This window comes from Lissotriton vulgaris, chromosome 1_1, assembly GCF_964263255.1.
Source record: "Lissotriton vulgaris chromosome 1_1, aLisVul1.2, whole genome shotgun sequence".
Classification (NCBI taxonomy): Eukaryota; Metazoa; Chordata; class Amphibia; order Caudata; family Salamandridae; genus Lissotriton; species Lissotriton vulgaris.
The window spans coordinates 1,036,683,760-1,036,700,048 of NC_141685.1; the positions used below are offsets into that span (position 1 = coordinate 1,036,683,760).

Consider the following 16,289-nt stretch of genomic DNA (forward strand, 5'->3'; position numbering starts at 1 on the left):
ACATGTGCCTTTTCTATCAGGAACCATTGTTGGAAAGTTGTACTTTGTAAAGCTGTATATTATGAGTGTACCAAACATGCTATTGACAAAAAGCTAACAACATTTTTTTTTTTAAAAAAAGACCTTTGAGGGGATTGCAAAAATTAAAGGCCGTCGGGCCTTTAGTGACCAGCCCTTGGCAAGACTAAGCTGTACTAATATTTTTGCCTCTCAGTAAACACCAGAGATAAGGCCATTTTGCAAACAGCACACATTTAATCAGAGGCGCTTATGTATTTCAACTTTAATGTCATACCTCCAGGACACCAACCAGCAAAATCCCAGCAGTTCATCCTTCAAGTAGTTACAAAAAATTGTATTTCTCCTTTCTGTCCCCAGATCTTTCAAATAACGTACTGATCTGCTAAATGCATCCAGCAAAGACCCAATAGGACAGAAGTCCAGTGCAGCTGATCGAACCAGCATGTTCATGTTGTTCTTTTTCGTAACGGCAAAAATGTTCAGACTTGTGGGCAATCAATACGACCCACCATTCCAGTTTTGAACACCTAGTTATTCTAAACTTGAAAATAAATGTTCAAGCAGGACAAACAAAAAGCTCCAACAATGTGGAAGAAGATCCAGCGCATTCTGGAAAAGTGCCTTCTTTAGCAAAGGCTTCTAGACCAACGAAAAAGCAGTTGCAAAAAAGAAATTTACAGGTAACTCAGGTATGACTATCAAGTGCAATTACTATGGGTATCAGATGCGAGGGATTAGGTTTTTCAGGTAACAAAGGGACAGGGCCAACCAACAATAGGTACACAGGCATTACCAGGACATAAGTTGTGAGAGTGGTCTCTACAAGTAACATAGTGACAGGGTCTCAACTTATAGACCCACCTTACCTAGAGCATCAGTCCCTCGGAGAGGGGCTGCAAAGCAAACACCAATGTACCCCGTGTTCAGACCCACGCTGTGCGGTTCCCACTGAACAACTTCGCATGTACCGCCTTCCAAAACTTCACGTGGCTCAGATGGTGCACTCGACTAATGACACTACATTTCCGTAACCCCAGTTCTATACCTCCTAAAAAACGCAAACTGAAACAAGTGGGTTCCAGTTTCGATCCTCGCTTAGAGTTCCATAGTGGTGAACTTTGGAGAATTGGAGTGCGCTTAACAGCTTAATGAAGATGAGGGTTGGGGAGGCCTGGCATCTTGGGACCCCAGGTCCGCTAGGAGTGTCTCTTCATGTGAAGCGCCAAGTGGTCCGATCGCGAGAAGGTACGATAGCACTGATGGCAGATGAATGGGCGGTAGCCCGTGTGCTTGCGAAAGTGGCGAGTAAGTTCATCAGAGCGGGCAAACCTCCATCCGCATCCTTCCCAATGGCAAGGGTACGGCTTCTCTCCTGGACAAAGGAAAAAAAACAAAATATAGTCACAACTGGGTGGCACAGAGATGCATGACCTTTTACTGCAGGAGCTGGACCCTGTGGGACAGGTTAAAGGTAGAATATTAAGATGTCTCTTGCTGAACGTAGAATTTTGTAATTGTCTACGCAGGCATATATAATGCGAGTAATCCCAGTAAGTAAAGGATGGGGATGAAGATAGACAAATTTACAAATGCAATTATCAAGCAGTGTTGTTCATAATATTTAGCGCCGCATTGTAAAAGGATTTGAGGCCTGCTTATAAAAAGAATATAAAAACCTGCTGAACAATTCATCTCTTAAGGAATTTAGCGGAGAATCTAAAAACAATTTAGTACACGGTGTTCAATATTTGCAGGTAAAAATATATTCCTCTTTCTCTGACTTTGTAGCATAAAAAGATAAGTGAAGGTGCAATTGGTAGAAATAAGTATCAAGTTGCAAGAAAAAGCAGAGTTGCACAGTTTTTAACAATACAGAAGAACTACATTTTTACATTCAAACAGACAACTTCAAATGCTAGAAAATTGTCATTTACCAATCTTGTTTCTGGTGGGATCAGAATGTCAACTAACCTAAGCTGGCATGTACCCCTGCCTTGAGTGCCCGACTGCTTTTTAAGCAGGCATCCCCCTTTTGTTTGGTCCTGCAATCACATCAATTTACTGTGTGAACAGAAGCCTAGGCCTTTCTGTGGTAATGTGAGGTCCAGAAATGTTCTATGGCCTAAGGGCACAACAACTATGCTGAGGTTTCTCAATTTTTTGTGTGCACTATTTATTTATTTATTTCAAGTTATAAAGCGCACAGTAGGAAATTGGGTTACCGGTTGCGGGCGGGGGGGGCGGGGGGTGAAAACCCTACTCCAGCAGCTACCACACTTCTTATCAGGGTGAAACACAAGTAAACCCCAAATTAACCTGTAATCAACCCTCTGGTAACTTGACACAAATCAGGCAGGTTTAACTTGGGTTTAATTTAGTGGCAATGGGTAAAGTATGCATGCAGACCTTCAAACAATAAAAAGTGAAAAGTGAACACAACACAACAAAAGAAAGTGTTGGGTTAACCATGTATAAGTAGTGAATTCTCCCAGATGGTTTAGTTATCCCAGAGATCATACTCTCAAGGCTAGGGATAGCAAACATTTGATTGGGATTCCTTTCCATATTTGAGCTTGAATAGTGGTGCTACCACCAGGGGCGGCTCCTCTGCTAAGGCAGAGGAGCGTCGCACCACTGCTCTCAGAGCAGTGGAAAAAGGAAAAATAAAGGTTGTGAAAATGTGGAAATTTTGATAAGAAAAATAATAAAAAAGAAAAGATTTATTCAAGACAGAAATAGAAGTCCATGGCACATGTTTTAATTGCAATATGCTCGCTCAAAGGAGAGTATCAATAAAGTAGCAGTATTGGCATTTGTTAAGTTAGATACAGGTCAGTGGCTTGGCCTTACTGTTGAGAGCCCAAACCCAGTGGTGGTATTAGTTGTCATGGTGACAGTGGCATCAAGGATTAGCTTAGAGGAGCCTGTGTGCTTCCTGCTTCTTCTGGACTCTGAGCCAGGAAGTGAAGTGACGACGGAGGAGAGATGACAGAAGAGGTAAGTGTTTTTTAAATGTATTCTTCAACCCCTTCACCACCCCCGTTTCCTACCAGCCGCCACTGGCTGCCGCTTTGATTTGTCACTCTCAGTACTGGTAAAATACAGGTTCTCCGGTCTTCCTAGTCCTGAGGTGGCCCATAACAAATAAGGCCTAAACGGTCAACTATATGTTTTACAAAATAAAATGGGCCTTGAATAACACAGTTACAAGAAGAAGTATAAGGGGCAGCTGCTTAAGGACTCACTCTGATTGGAGGACTACTTCCTAGTAGGATGCAAGATGGACTGAATATGTACCATGGTTTGCTTACAATATAAGGAAGCAAGGAGACATACATAAATGAACAAGGAACTTTCCTATAATTTAAGTGGGATTTTCAGTTCAGTGTTGATGGTTTGTCTTTGTATGTGTAAATTGTTTTGTGATTATTATTTTTTTAACTAGAGATCCACAAATATGATGGGATGTTAACAGATGCATAGGCATACTTCTGTAAATCATTGATAACAGAAATAGATAATTGATTGAATCTAAAACCCCAGTGGAAATTAATTATTTCATCGTGGTATGAATGTTTTTATAATTTTTTTATGGTATACTGCTTTTCTTGTTTTGGCCATGGGTTCTTTAGGGTCTACCTTGGGGTTGACTTGCATGTATTAAAAGAGAGGGTTTAGGCCTGGCAAAAGGTTTATTTTGTCAGGTCAAAATGGCAGTTTAAAACTGCACACACGGGCTGCACTGGCAGACCTGAGACATGTTTAAAAGGGATACTTAAGTGTGTCACAGGCTAACTAGTAGCATTTAATTTACAGGCCCCAGGCACATGTAGTACCACTTTACTAGGGACTTAAAAGTAAATTAAATATACCAAATTGCATGTAAGCCAATCGTACCTTGTTTAAAGAGTACAAGCACTTTAACACTGGTTAGCAGTGGTAAAGTGCTCGTTCTTAAAACACAACAAAAATGGGTTCAGAAAGGTAAAGTCAAAAGGTTTGGGGATGACCCTACAGAAAGGCCAAGTCCAACACATTCCATGTGCTTGTCAAGTGCGTTTAGTTGCCATTGTTGTTCTGCACATGTGTGGCAGTAGGACTGTGTGGTTACAGTCCGACTACTAGCATCACTGGGGCTCTTAGCAGATTGCCCACAGACTAGCAGGGCACAATATGAAGGAGGAGGAGGAGGAGGAGGAGGAGGAGGACAGCTCCCCCCCACTCCCCAGACAGTGAAAGTATATTGCCTATATTCCTGTAACTGGAGGGTGGAGACCCAGACACTGAAGTCAGGGTGATGGAGTCAAGCCTACCCTTAGAGATTTAATCAAGATCCAGGAAAAAAAACCTCTGTTGAATAGTCCTTCTGAGAACTGCCATTTGGTAGATCATAGCGAAGGAGGTGTGACTGTGATTGCAGGTCTGTTTAAGATATGGACTTTCTAGGCAATCCCTGTCCTTCAGTTGGTCGCTGATTACTGCACCAGAGGGGCTGATGATAGCCAGGGGCATGCCCTTGTCTTGGATACTCTTACCTGAGGCCAGTATCATTGCTAACCGCTTTGATAGACATCACCTTGCACAAAAGCTGTGTCTGGGAAGCTGCCAGAAAGAGACATATGGATGAGAACCAACCCAAACAGGTTCTGAGACTTTAGAGGGGGGGGCGGGGGGGGGGGGGGAGAGAAATCAACAATCCCGGACTAGAAAATAAGTGCGAAGTTGGGATCCAAACCACCCCACTTTGTCCAGTTAAGTCTTCTTGACTCAGGAAGTGAGTGCTCCGCGAAGTGCTCAATGGACTGCTGTGTATTGAGAGCAGGTGTCCGCTTGACATCCAGTCCCTCTGAGGTTAGGGGGCATTATCTCAAGTCTGCATGTTCTGCTGGAGGAACTGAGGGTCAGCCTAGAAGTTTGCCTGATGAGAGGGAGGCGAGTGGCTGGCCCTGCTGGAGGCGAGACCGTCCAGGAGAAATGCAGCATGTCCTGGGCAGGAGGAACACCCAAAAGAAGCAGCCAAAAGGGAGCAAAGCCAGTAGCTAGCTTATTGTGAAGGGGTACATTGGTCTCCCGAAGAGGTTCCTTTTGTGACCTGCACCAAGATCTAATTATCATTAATCATCAGGAGACTGGTAATGCCACTGTCAGAAACGAACATCCCTCTGCCACCGACACGCAATCCCTGATTGACCAGAAGGCCCCTACAGTTGAAAGCATACAGCAGGTAATAGCCTCACCAAGAGGTTTCACTCTCCAGGTCTACACACAGCCTGGGAGGCCAGTATTGCTTAAGTGTCGCCATGTGAGCCTGCTGTGCTGCCTCAGTTTAGCAGATGGTACTCTAAATGAGGTCTCCTTTGCAGGGGCGGCTCCTCCGCTAAGGCGGAGAAGCATCGCCCCACTGCTCTTTGAGCAGGAAAAATAAAATGATAACGTGGTTATCATTTTCTTTTTCGCAGGTTCGGGGCTAGGTTAGGGCGGGCTGGAGGTCAGGGGGAGGAGTGCTTTGTGAACACTAAATGCACATGACTGCTTTGCTGGCCATCTAGGACCAACCAAACAGTCATGCGCACTTAGCCTGTTCCCCACCAGGCTGCATTACACAGCCTGGTGGGGAACATGGCCAGGCCCCCGATCCCAGTCTGAGCGCCATGCACAACGCGGGTTTAGGTGAGCCAATCACAACACTGCATTGTAGCGTTATGATTGGCTATGAGGAGCCTGGGTGCTTCCTGATTCCCAGACTTTGGGAGAAGCGAGGCGAGGCGGCCGGAGAGAAGTGTTTTTTTGTTTTTATTATGTATCTCTGCCCGCCTCCCTCCATCCCCCAGCCTCTCCACCCTCATTCCCTGCCAACCGCTACTGCTCTTTGTGGCCCTACAATATCAGAGTTGCTGTAGGAGCGGAATGCGGAAGATGCGTCTCCACCACCATAATGGCACCTGCAGTAAACAAGGTAATTGCACGGTTTAGCTGCAAGTCGACATGAAACTGAATGCGCAGAGAACTTGGCCAAATGAACGTAATATTCTTGTTCAGGTAAACTTGAAACACTGAAAGCTGCTTGAACAGATTTACACATGCAGGCAGTGGCGTACGCTTGAGTAACTGCACTGGTGCCTAATCCATGCCTATGCTATCTACATGAGGCTGTAGATATTGAAGACTACTACAGCAGCGGGAGAGCACCGAATGAGTCTAGTGCCTCACTGAAGATCATAAATAACGTTGCAAGCCTTGAACAGACAACCCTATGGAATATTGTAATATTTTGTTTAGCTGTAAGATAAATGTATTTTCTTTTAACTAAACTATAAGCACTGGATGGACAGACAGTATGTTATTGTGTCAGTTGGTTGATTGTTGCGTTCTGAGCTCTCGTCCCCCAAGTAGCTCCTTGCGAAGCCTTTGACATGGGAGACAACATGCTAGGGACCAGCACTGAACATCAGTGAGCCCTCAGCAAAAGAATGAACGCTTGTGAGGCTAGGGTCTGCTAGAGAGGAAGGGGACTTTGGTAAAAAATCTATGCCACAATGTCAACTACACTCATCCCCTATAAACCAGGCCGGACACGACCTCGAGGGTCAGCAGGTACATTTTGTATCCATACCTGTGTGGGTGCGCACATGCGCTTTCAAGTGCGAACTCTTCGTGTAGGTCTTGCCACAGCCAGGGTGGGTGCACTCGTGGATTTGTGTCCGCTTACAAGGCCACCTCTTTTTGCTTTTTATAGGCTTCACCTCCTCTGTGCTAGTCACTTTAGGGTCAGCTCCTGTAGGCATAGAGCAGTCGATCTTAGGTGCAAGTGGTGGGACCCTTCGCTCGGACCGGTCCACCTGAAAGTGGGCCTTGTACTTGCTGTGAGCGGTGCTGTTGGTGTTTGGGTGCAGCGGGTCCTGGGACACTGGGAGCTTAAATTGTCCATTAGTCTTTAGGTATGGGTCCAGCTGCACTCCGGAGCAAGCCTCCTCCACCATCACAGAAGCTTCAAGTGGGTTGGCGTAGGTGCTGCATGAAAAGTGGTATCGATGCATCCAGGTCACCTGCCTGTATCCCATTCTCAGGATTTCCCAGGATGGAAAGTGCAAATGAGCGACATTCAGCTTCCCCACCTCCGTCTCACTACGGGGTGGGCAGTAGCTCTGGTGCCCTCTGAAAGGCTCCAGATAACTAGTGAAGGGATTCTCATCCTCAAAGAGCTTTGCACAATGCATCTTCACATGAGCAGGGAGCTGCACAGGAGCATGGAAAAGACTTTGGGCCCCATCCGTTGCCAAAAGACCACCCTCTGGGCTTGAGGGTGCAGATGTGGCGATGTAGTTGAAGTCCGAAGCCTGGTGGAATTCATGTTGCAGAGTCCCAGTTGCATGCAGGATTGCCGAGGCCTCAGGCAGCTGATGGGCCCCACAGCACGCAGAACCTTCCTGTGCTACCTCAGAGCTAGCACACCTGGTCAACAAGAAGTCCAGATCCCAGTCGTCGTCTTCCTGTTTATCCTCCACAGGTAAGGCACTCATCGATGCTGGGTATGGAGCAGATGGGGAATCGCCAAAATGGTTTTCAGTTGGCGTCTTCGGGCTTTCTTCATCCTTGCACCACTGCAGGCAAAAACAAGGAAGCGTATGAGTGATAGAGGCACTTGATCAACAACTCTCTCAAACATTTGAATGCTCCTGTGGTTGTCAATATGGCAGAGAACTTCGGTCGATCTGACACAAACCATTATAAGAGAATGCTGTAATCTAGATCATTATAAAAAGGATCAGGTGGCTAATTTATATAGAAACAGTACTGAAAGCCCTAGGGATGGCAAAACTTTTTCAGGACCCCGACACTTGCAAAGAAGTCAAGAAAAAATGGTTAATGTATCTATATTCCCAAAGAGCAGAGCAAGCCCGTACGGAAAAAACGGTTTTATCAGTCTTCTATTGCATATGACCTGGTTCCACAGTTATCAGGAGAGGGTTTTCATTATTTATCTCGCATAAACAATTCGCAGCACAGATTCATATTATTACGCTTCAGATGGATTATGATACCGATACTCTTGGGCCACCCACAGAATATTGATTAGCAGATCTCGCTCCCTGCCCCTGTAACAACCATGCTGTTCAGTCAGACCTGCATATTGTACTATTTTGTAAAAACTACTTTGAGGAAAGGAAAATATTTATACTTCCAATCCATAGGCACCATAAATTTAGGCAATGCCGGGTCGCCATGTATTTTCTAAAAGCTTTGCCAGACCCAGTTGTATGTTTTTGTGTTGCTTCATTTCTATGGGCCTGTTTTAGGAAGAGGAAAAAGGTGGGACCAATTGTTGATAGTAGTGTGTAATTTTTAATTATGAACCATTTTCTCTTTTTATACAAATGATTTTAAAGATCCTATTTCTGATCACAGCAAACTTGTTTAATACTTATTTTAACCAATGTAAATATGTATTTAATAACTTGAAATTATTTTATATGAGCTGTTGTGCTTTTATGGTCTATTTACAAAAGATCGAGTAAAGCTGTGTGACTGACCGAATGCGAAGCAATGAACACCTACCACAACCTAGTTACATAATGATTTAAAGAGTTCCTTATGATGACCTGCATTTGCCAGAAATTAGCCCCTAAAAAGGTGCTAGCCTCGAAAGAGCATACACCAGTGAAGATCGTGAAAAGAAGGAAACCAGTAGGAGCCCGATGTGAAACTTACCTTCAGCTCAGGTAGAACCAAGGTTATGAGATACTCCTGAACACTAGAGAGGCTGGAGTCAATGGCCTCATGAATGAAAGCAGAAGGCGCGATTACGGACAAGTTACTGAATTACATACAGCTACTTTTTTTTAACCTTTTTAAAAAACGGTGTAAAAATGTTCTGAGAGACACATGAGAAACAGCATTATTACTGTCCAGAAGCGACTGGACGAGGGCATTTGTCACTAGACTGTAGAACTGGTGCTCAATACATGGGAGTCGTTTTCTCTCAGAATACCAAGTTGTAGAAAACAGCTGTTGGTAACTCTGGCTGCTTGAATGTCAAGGTACAATGTTGAATCAATGTTCGAAGTTTATTTATGTGGAATGGGGGTAGAAATAATCCTAGTGTGTGGCCTTGGAGGGTTGAGCTCAGTTTTGTTTTGCTAAACTGTGCGGGCTGACGGCGGCAGCAGGTAGGCTGGTGGTGCCTTTTCTCTCTACTGAAGCCATTCTGGTTCTTTCAGAGGTGTCCAAGATGGTCCAGTAAACCAGAGTGTTACCGGGTGCCTGCTTACTGAGACATTGAACATGGAGACGGTGTGCTCATTCTGTATTGGTATTCCCAATGATGAAGTGTGACTTCAAGGGCATGCGTCTACCCGGGTGATTTTTTCTCGCTCGTGCTGTGTACATGGTAGCTTTAGGTGTGTTGACCTTGGAAGAGGCCAAACCTGCCCTACATTATCCTTTTAGGAGTAGAAAGGCACCCGTGAAATTGGCCAGGCCAGCTTGGATTACTGCTTCGCCTACAGATTGAATTGGAGACTCGAGTGTGACCAGATTATCTCAAACCCCAATTTCTGTGCCGCTTGTAATTTGAGCAGACTCCCTACATAGATGCATATGGCACCCCTAGACCGTTCAATGAACGTAAGCTGGGCGTGCCAATAGGGCCCGGTTCACTTCTTGTGCAGGTACCTTGTCCATGTTGAAAAAGCTTTGTGGGGGGCATTCAGATTTTTAACTCTGAAATGGTTTGTATGTTTTAAACAAAATCACATTGCGTCTTTGCACATTACGAGCTCTGTTTTCATTTTTACCTCTATCTGCGAGTAACTCCTGTCCCCGCCGCTCACCCCGGTCCACCGCGGTCTTTACCATTTGCGTGGAGGGTGTAGGCGGCTCCATTGCTCCTCTGCCGGCTGGCCAGGGGCAGAGACAGGTGGGTTAGTGCTCTAGTGAGCCAAACCTATTTGAACAGCATGTCCTGCCCAACGCGCAGCGGGCGCGCCGCCAGTGCACCAAAGACAAGCCCATCTGCGCCAAGTCCGCGTCAGGCGCCAGGGATGTTGCTACTTCTCTGCAAGGTTCCAAGTCTGGGATAAGGTATTCGAAGGAGGAACTCTTGGAACTGTGTATGGCTAAATCGTCTTGCAAATGTATTTTAAATCCTGAAACCCTCTTTAGAAAGGGGCCCTCCTCTTGTATGTTGTGCGACTTTGGAATCATAGGGGGAGGGGCGAAGAGGTCTTCCATTGCTAAAACCATAGTTACCCCCTTGGGATCTGGGAAGTTTCTTCAGGGTTTTCTTATTAATTCCAGGTCCCTGCTTATAAATAATGTTGCTTTTAAAGATTTTGTCTTACAATACACACCAGATTGGGTGTTTCTAACTGAAACCTGGGCCAATGATTTCTTCAGTCCTGATCTCGTAGAGGCTATCCCCTTGGGATATTGCCTCACAAGACATGACAGGGCGGGACGACGAGGGGGGCGGGGGCTAGGCATTCTATTCAGGGATACTTTCACTTGTCGCTCTGAACCACTCACCTCAGCGCCAGACCAATACCAGGCATTATATTTCTCCATAAACACGACCCCTACAGAAAGCTTTTCTGGTGTTCTTTGTTATAGACAACCGAGCCCTAGGGCATCCTTTAGTCAGGACTTGTGCAATCGGTTGGAGCCCTACCTAGAAAGAACTAATTTCACACTTCTTGGGGATTTTAACTTTCACTTCGAGAATAACGCAAGTCATGACACACAAACCCTTTTGGAATGTATGAACGGTTGTGGCTTCTCACAACTGGTCAAATCTCCCTCACATATAGCAGGCCACACCCTAGACAGGATCTTTTCCAATGATCATCGGATTAGGGTGGGAGAGCCTCTCCTGCTAGCCTGGTCAGACCACTGTGCTATTCCCTTTAAATTAAGGGTATCAGCATCTGGGAATACTAAACCTGAAAATATGAAAGTGGCAAATCTTAATCTGATTAGCAATGAGGCCGTTGCCAATCTTCTTATAGATTTCCTGTTTCCAGAACATCTAAGTGCTAATTCAGTCGCAGATAAGCTTTCTAAAAAGTTATTAGCAGTCATGGACACTCTAGCTCCCAAAAAAATTCACTATTTCGGCAAGAAAAAGACCTTCTGCACCTTGGTTCTCTGACAGACGGCGTAAGTTGAGACAGGAGTGTAGAAGGAAGGAAGAGACTTTGGCGCAGGGATCTCGCACCCCCGGGCAGAGAATTGCATAAAGAATGTTTGAAAGCATATATAACAGCTATTATGGTGGAAAAAGGAAGGTACTATTTAAAGTTCAGAGATGCTCAAAACTTCCAAGGAGCTTTTCAACATTGTTAATTCTCTTGCCCACAGTCATTGAACCGGTGGAGCCATCACAGGAGCTCTGCTATAGACTCTCTACCTTCATTTATGTCCAGTTGGAAGCATTAAATCAGAACAAGAAATTTGATGCCCTGCCTGAAACTCATCTAATGGACATCTTCAGTAGGATGGCGCCCCCACCTTACTTGCCTTTCTAAATTTATCACCAGAGACTATAGAGCATCTATTAGAAGGAGTTAAGTCAGGATCGCCTATGGAGCCCTGTCCCTTGAAGGTTCTTAAAAGTGCAAAAGCCGCGATTATTCCGCACCTCACCACGGTCCTAAATCTAGCTATTTCGGAGGGACAATATCCCTTGGCTTGAAAGGCGGCAGTGGTTAGGCCACTTCTAAAAAAGCCCTCATTGGACACGACAGAACTTAAAAATTGTCGTCCTATTTCCCTCCTACCGGTCCCATCGAAGATCCTAGAATCTCACCTGAACTCTCACTTAAGTGCCTATCTGAGCGACCACCAAATACTTGATGGCTCTCAACATGGGTTCAGAAGCTGTCACAGCACGGAAACTGCCCTTACCGCGGTATTTGACAATATTCGGACACAAGTGGATGCAGGGCACACCACCTTACTAATTTTACTTGATCTTATTGCAGCGTTTAACACCTTATCTCCCCTGAGACTTGTGGAGCGTCTCAGTGAGATAGGTGTTTGGGGCTCGGCCTTGGATCTTCTCGCCTCCTTTCTTAGGGAGCGGTCTCAAACTGTAAAATTGGGAATTTTCTACTCTGACCCTGCCTCCCTTGTCTGCGGATTGCCTCAGGGCTCTTCCCTGAGCCCTTCGTTGTTTAATATCTATGTGGCCCCAATTGCAAGGGTGGTGAAATCGTTTGGGCTGGATGGATTGTCATATGCGGACGACACTCAAATAATGATGTCCATCTCTCATAAGGTCAGTGACTCCGCTCGAAACTTTAGAAACTGCATGCAGGGAGTCTCGTCATGGATGGTACAAAACTATCTAAAATTGAAATGCGAGAAGACGGAGGTTCTGATTTTTGGGGACAAGCTAGATACCTGGTAAGGGGAGTGGTGGCTCCGACTTCCTGGGCACTTACCCAATTCCCGTCTCCCATGGCAAAAACTTGGGAATTGTGGTTGACAACTTCCTTTCTTTGAATCTGCAGGTTTCCAGGACAGTGGCTTCCTGCCTTGGGATAATTAGGCTCATAAGGAAAATTTCACAGTTCCTCTCATTGCTGCACGAAAGAAAGTTGTTGTTGCACTAATACTGTCCAGATTGGACTATCGCAATGCCCTTTATCTGGGCATTAACAAAGGACAGCTGCGTCGCCTGCAGATGGTGCAGAACGCCGCTGCAAGGCTGGTGACGGACCTGCCTAAAAATTACTCGGTCTCTGCTTCCCTTCTCTCGCTGCACTGGCTTCCCATGGATCGCAGAATTATGTTTAAAACCCTCTGCCTATCTCACAACGCCTACTATGGCCTGGGCCCGGTGGGGATTAAGGTCTTACTTCAACATTATGCTCCCACGAAGAATCTCAGGTCAGCAAGCAAAAATCTCCTCATTGTCCCTAGGTTTAAAAGGATGAGATGGGTGCGGGAGAGCTTTTTCAACTGCTGCTGCAAACCTGTGGAATTCTCTCCCTGACGAAATTTCAGGGCAACAATCACACACACTCTTTCGAAAGACTTTAAAGACCTGGCTATTCCCCGAGAGGCTGGTTTGAGTGCGACTTCATCCGCCTGCATATTGTTCTGTATTTAGCGTCTTGATGCCCATGGGCTAAGTTATCGCTTTAAAAGTTGTATATTCATTCATTCAGGTCAGTTTAATGATTTTTTGGGTTCCGCATGACATGGGTGTGATGATTCCTTGAGATGGGCAGTCATTCATCTCAAATAAGATTCCAATTTTTTACATGCTCTGTAAGTGGGGCTTGCATTTAAATCCCCAAAAATATGGATTAATCGCCTTATTGGACTTAGATGGCAAATTGTTTGCCAATATCTCACTGAACAAGTAATCAGAATGTGCACATGAAAGAGGTTTGCTAAAGTCCACTCAAACTGGTTTTCATGCTTCGTGCTTTGCCATTGACAATGTTATGGCACTAAACATTCTGGTCAGTCACCCCCATCAATCTAGACGGAGCAAACTTGATCTGCTTTGTAGACTACTCTTCTGCTTTTGATAAAGTAGACTGTACTCACTTATGACTAACATTGCAATGGGGGAGGGGGGTTGCGTGTCGAAAAACCACTGTTGTGATTTTTGATTGAATTTCAAATATAGGTGCTAATCAAATTATCTAGCAGGAGGGACTCTACGAAGATTTAGCCCAGCCAGTGGTCTGGAACAGGGATGTCACTTCTTTTATTCTCACTTTATACAGAAGATCCCCCAGAATATTTGGGCAATGCTTATGGCCTAACCCCGAAATTCGAAGGCAAAACAAAAAAAATCTAAAAAACTAAAAATTGCCTTACGTTGAGGACTTAATTTTATCAATGACTCAGATTGGGCTGCAAAGCCAATTACTCCATGTGCAATAATATAATAAAAGATTATTGTAATAAATTTTGCGAAGAATAAAGGTTGTGTTTTGGTTGTAAAAAAAAAACATGGCTTTGATAAGGGAAACTAATGCGCCATTCTTCAATCATGTCACTAGTTTACCTTATCTGGGTCTAATTATTGATAACGGAACAAAATGGCATTTACATTTTGCTAATCTCAAGCACACAATTAGGAAAATCATTTTTCCCATTAAGAGGTTTTCAAATAAAAATGATGGTAGAGCTACTGGTCCATCAATTGATGCGCTTACACAAAAACCGGTTTTGTTTATGGGTCTATAGATCTCCTTTACATAAGATATAAAACCTTAATGTGAATTTCTTGCAATATGTTCATTTGCTGCTAAAATTAAGATCCTCAACTCTTCCGTGTGGATTGCGGCTCGAGCTGGGTTTATCCTCATTGCAGACTTTAAATAAGCACCAGTTCATTATGTTTGCAACTCTGCTTGTGCCAACCAAAATGGAACTGTTGTTGTCAAAGCATGCTCCTGTTTGGACTGTGAGAAATACAATTAACGTGATAATCATCGACTATCAACTGCCATCTTGAGATGGTACGGCCAATCTGTCTTCTCCTGCCCGGAATTAGTTTTAAAGACAACTATAAAACGCAGGTTCATGAATGAGATTTATAGTCTTCCCGGAATTATAAATGTTCTGGCTACACTCAAGATCCGCAGCGGCCGGCGCAGGGTAGCACGGTGGGGCATCGACAGATGATGGAATAGGTAAAAATAAATTGCAAAAACCTATTCCTTCGTCTGAAGACTTCCCCCCTCCTGCCCCACTCTACCGCCCTTACCTGCACTGGCAGCAACTGCTCAAGACTCTCATATGAGGAAACTACAGTACTATCTTGATTCCAACTTAACCTCTAAAATTAAAATTATTAATTTTTCTGCTGCATATATATGCTGCCAACTCTACTTCTTTTGAGAAGAAAACACCTTTGTCCAATATTTATTGAAAATGGAAGCAGAGCAATTGACAAAGCTACGATTTCGCTTTTTAATTTAGCCATCAATAGACTTATAATTTGTTTATGGACTTTTAGACAAGCGAAAATTCTTTACTCAATGGATGAAAATGATATTATTCAATAATCGTTTAATTCTGTATTTTATCTTGATTCAGATTATGTTGACTGTGCTTTGATTGTCAAGAGTTTTTTTTATACAATAAAGATTACTATTTCTGCAAGTCACTAGGGACCAACTCATAAGCACGTGTCTTTGTGCTACTACACTGCTTATATCATACCTAAGTCTCCCTGTGGCGTTTGTTCCCCACTATTGTCACTGTTGTCCAGTTGGGCAGGTGACATATCCTCTGTTATGCACTTTATCTAGGCATGCATGTTATGTCCTTTAGTTGGAGTGAACTGTTTCAAGATCTTCTTAACTAAGTGCAAATGCTTGGCATTTCTTTTTGTTTATATAAATCTTTTTATTAATTCAACATTAAAGTCACATACATTTCCCAGTTGACATTTCGAATAGTTGTACAATGCTGCATCATCGTAGATAAGGAGAAAAGGGTTACAAACATAATACCCCAACATCACATTCTTCCCTTCTTTGCATTTCTAGCTCCACTAATGGAGATATACGTAGGTTGCCACAGTACACATTCCATTTGCCCCATTTCTTCGGACACCCACGCGATTTGAATACTTCTGTTTCTTCTATCATGCATTTATCAATTTCTTTTACCGACACTCTGGGAGAAGGTGCATCTGCCGCCCCCCATCCCTTCAAAAGGGTGTAGCCCAGTGTAGTTAGGTGTTGTTCCACCTCTGTGAGGTCAGTCGGCTCCCAAATATTAAGAAGACCTAGTCTTGGTGTGAGGGTGACTTCCTTTCCTGAGACATTCTGAATATGGGTTGTGGCGCCCTCCCATGTGCCGTACTACCGGACAGTCCCAGATCGTGTGATAAAAGGTGGCAGTGTGTTGGCAGCCCCGGAGGCACATCGTTACCAGTCTGGTGCTCATCTTCACTAGACTAACCCCGGTTAAGTACGACCTATGTAAGATTTTGAGTTGAATCAGTCTGAAACAGAGAGCGATTGCTGGTTCTCTGGGGGACATTAGTGCCGTCTGCCAGGTCTCATCATCAATGGGTACTAGGTCTCTCTGCCATTGCTCTCGTAATTTGTGGAACGTGTCAGGTAGGTTGTTGCACAGCTTTTTATGTCCGTGATATAGCTTTTGAGTGTAACGGTCCATCTAGTAATCGGTCGTCCAGTGGTGATGCCTCTGGTATGTCCGTGAGGTCGGGTAGTGCCGTGGTGAGGGCGTGTCAAATTTGTAGGTACCTGAACATTTCACCTTGGGCCATATCG

General features: G+C 44.4%; 1 protein-coding gene across 1 annotated transcript in view; it reads right to left on the reverse strand.

Moving 5' to 3' along the window:
• Positions 1 to 239: 239 nt before the first annotated feature.
• Positions 240 to 16,289, reverse strand: part of KLF1 (KLF transcription factor 1) — a 28,134-nt gene continuing 12,084 nt past the window's right edge. Inside the window, exons 2-3 of the mRNA XM_086962187.1 lie at positions 6,635 to 7,622; positions 240 to 1,393 (exon numbers count right to left, since the gene is read on the reverse strand). Of these exons, the coding sequence (XP_086818313.1) occupies positions 1,218 to 1,393; positions 6,635 to 7,622 (1,164 nt within the window). The 3' untranslated portion in view covers positions 240 to 1,217. The remainder of the gene's footprint in view (positions 1,394 to 6,634; positions 7,623 to 16,289) is intronic.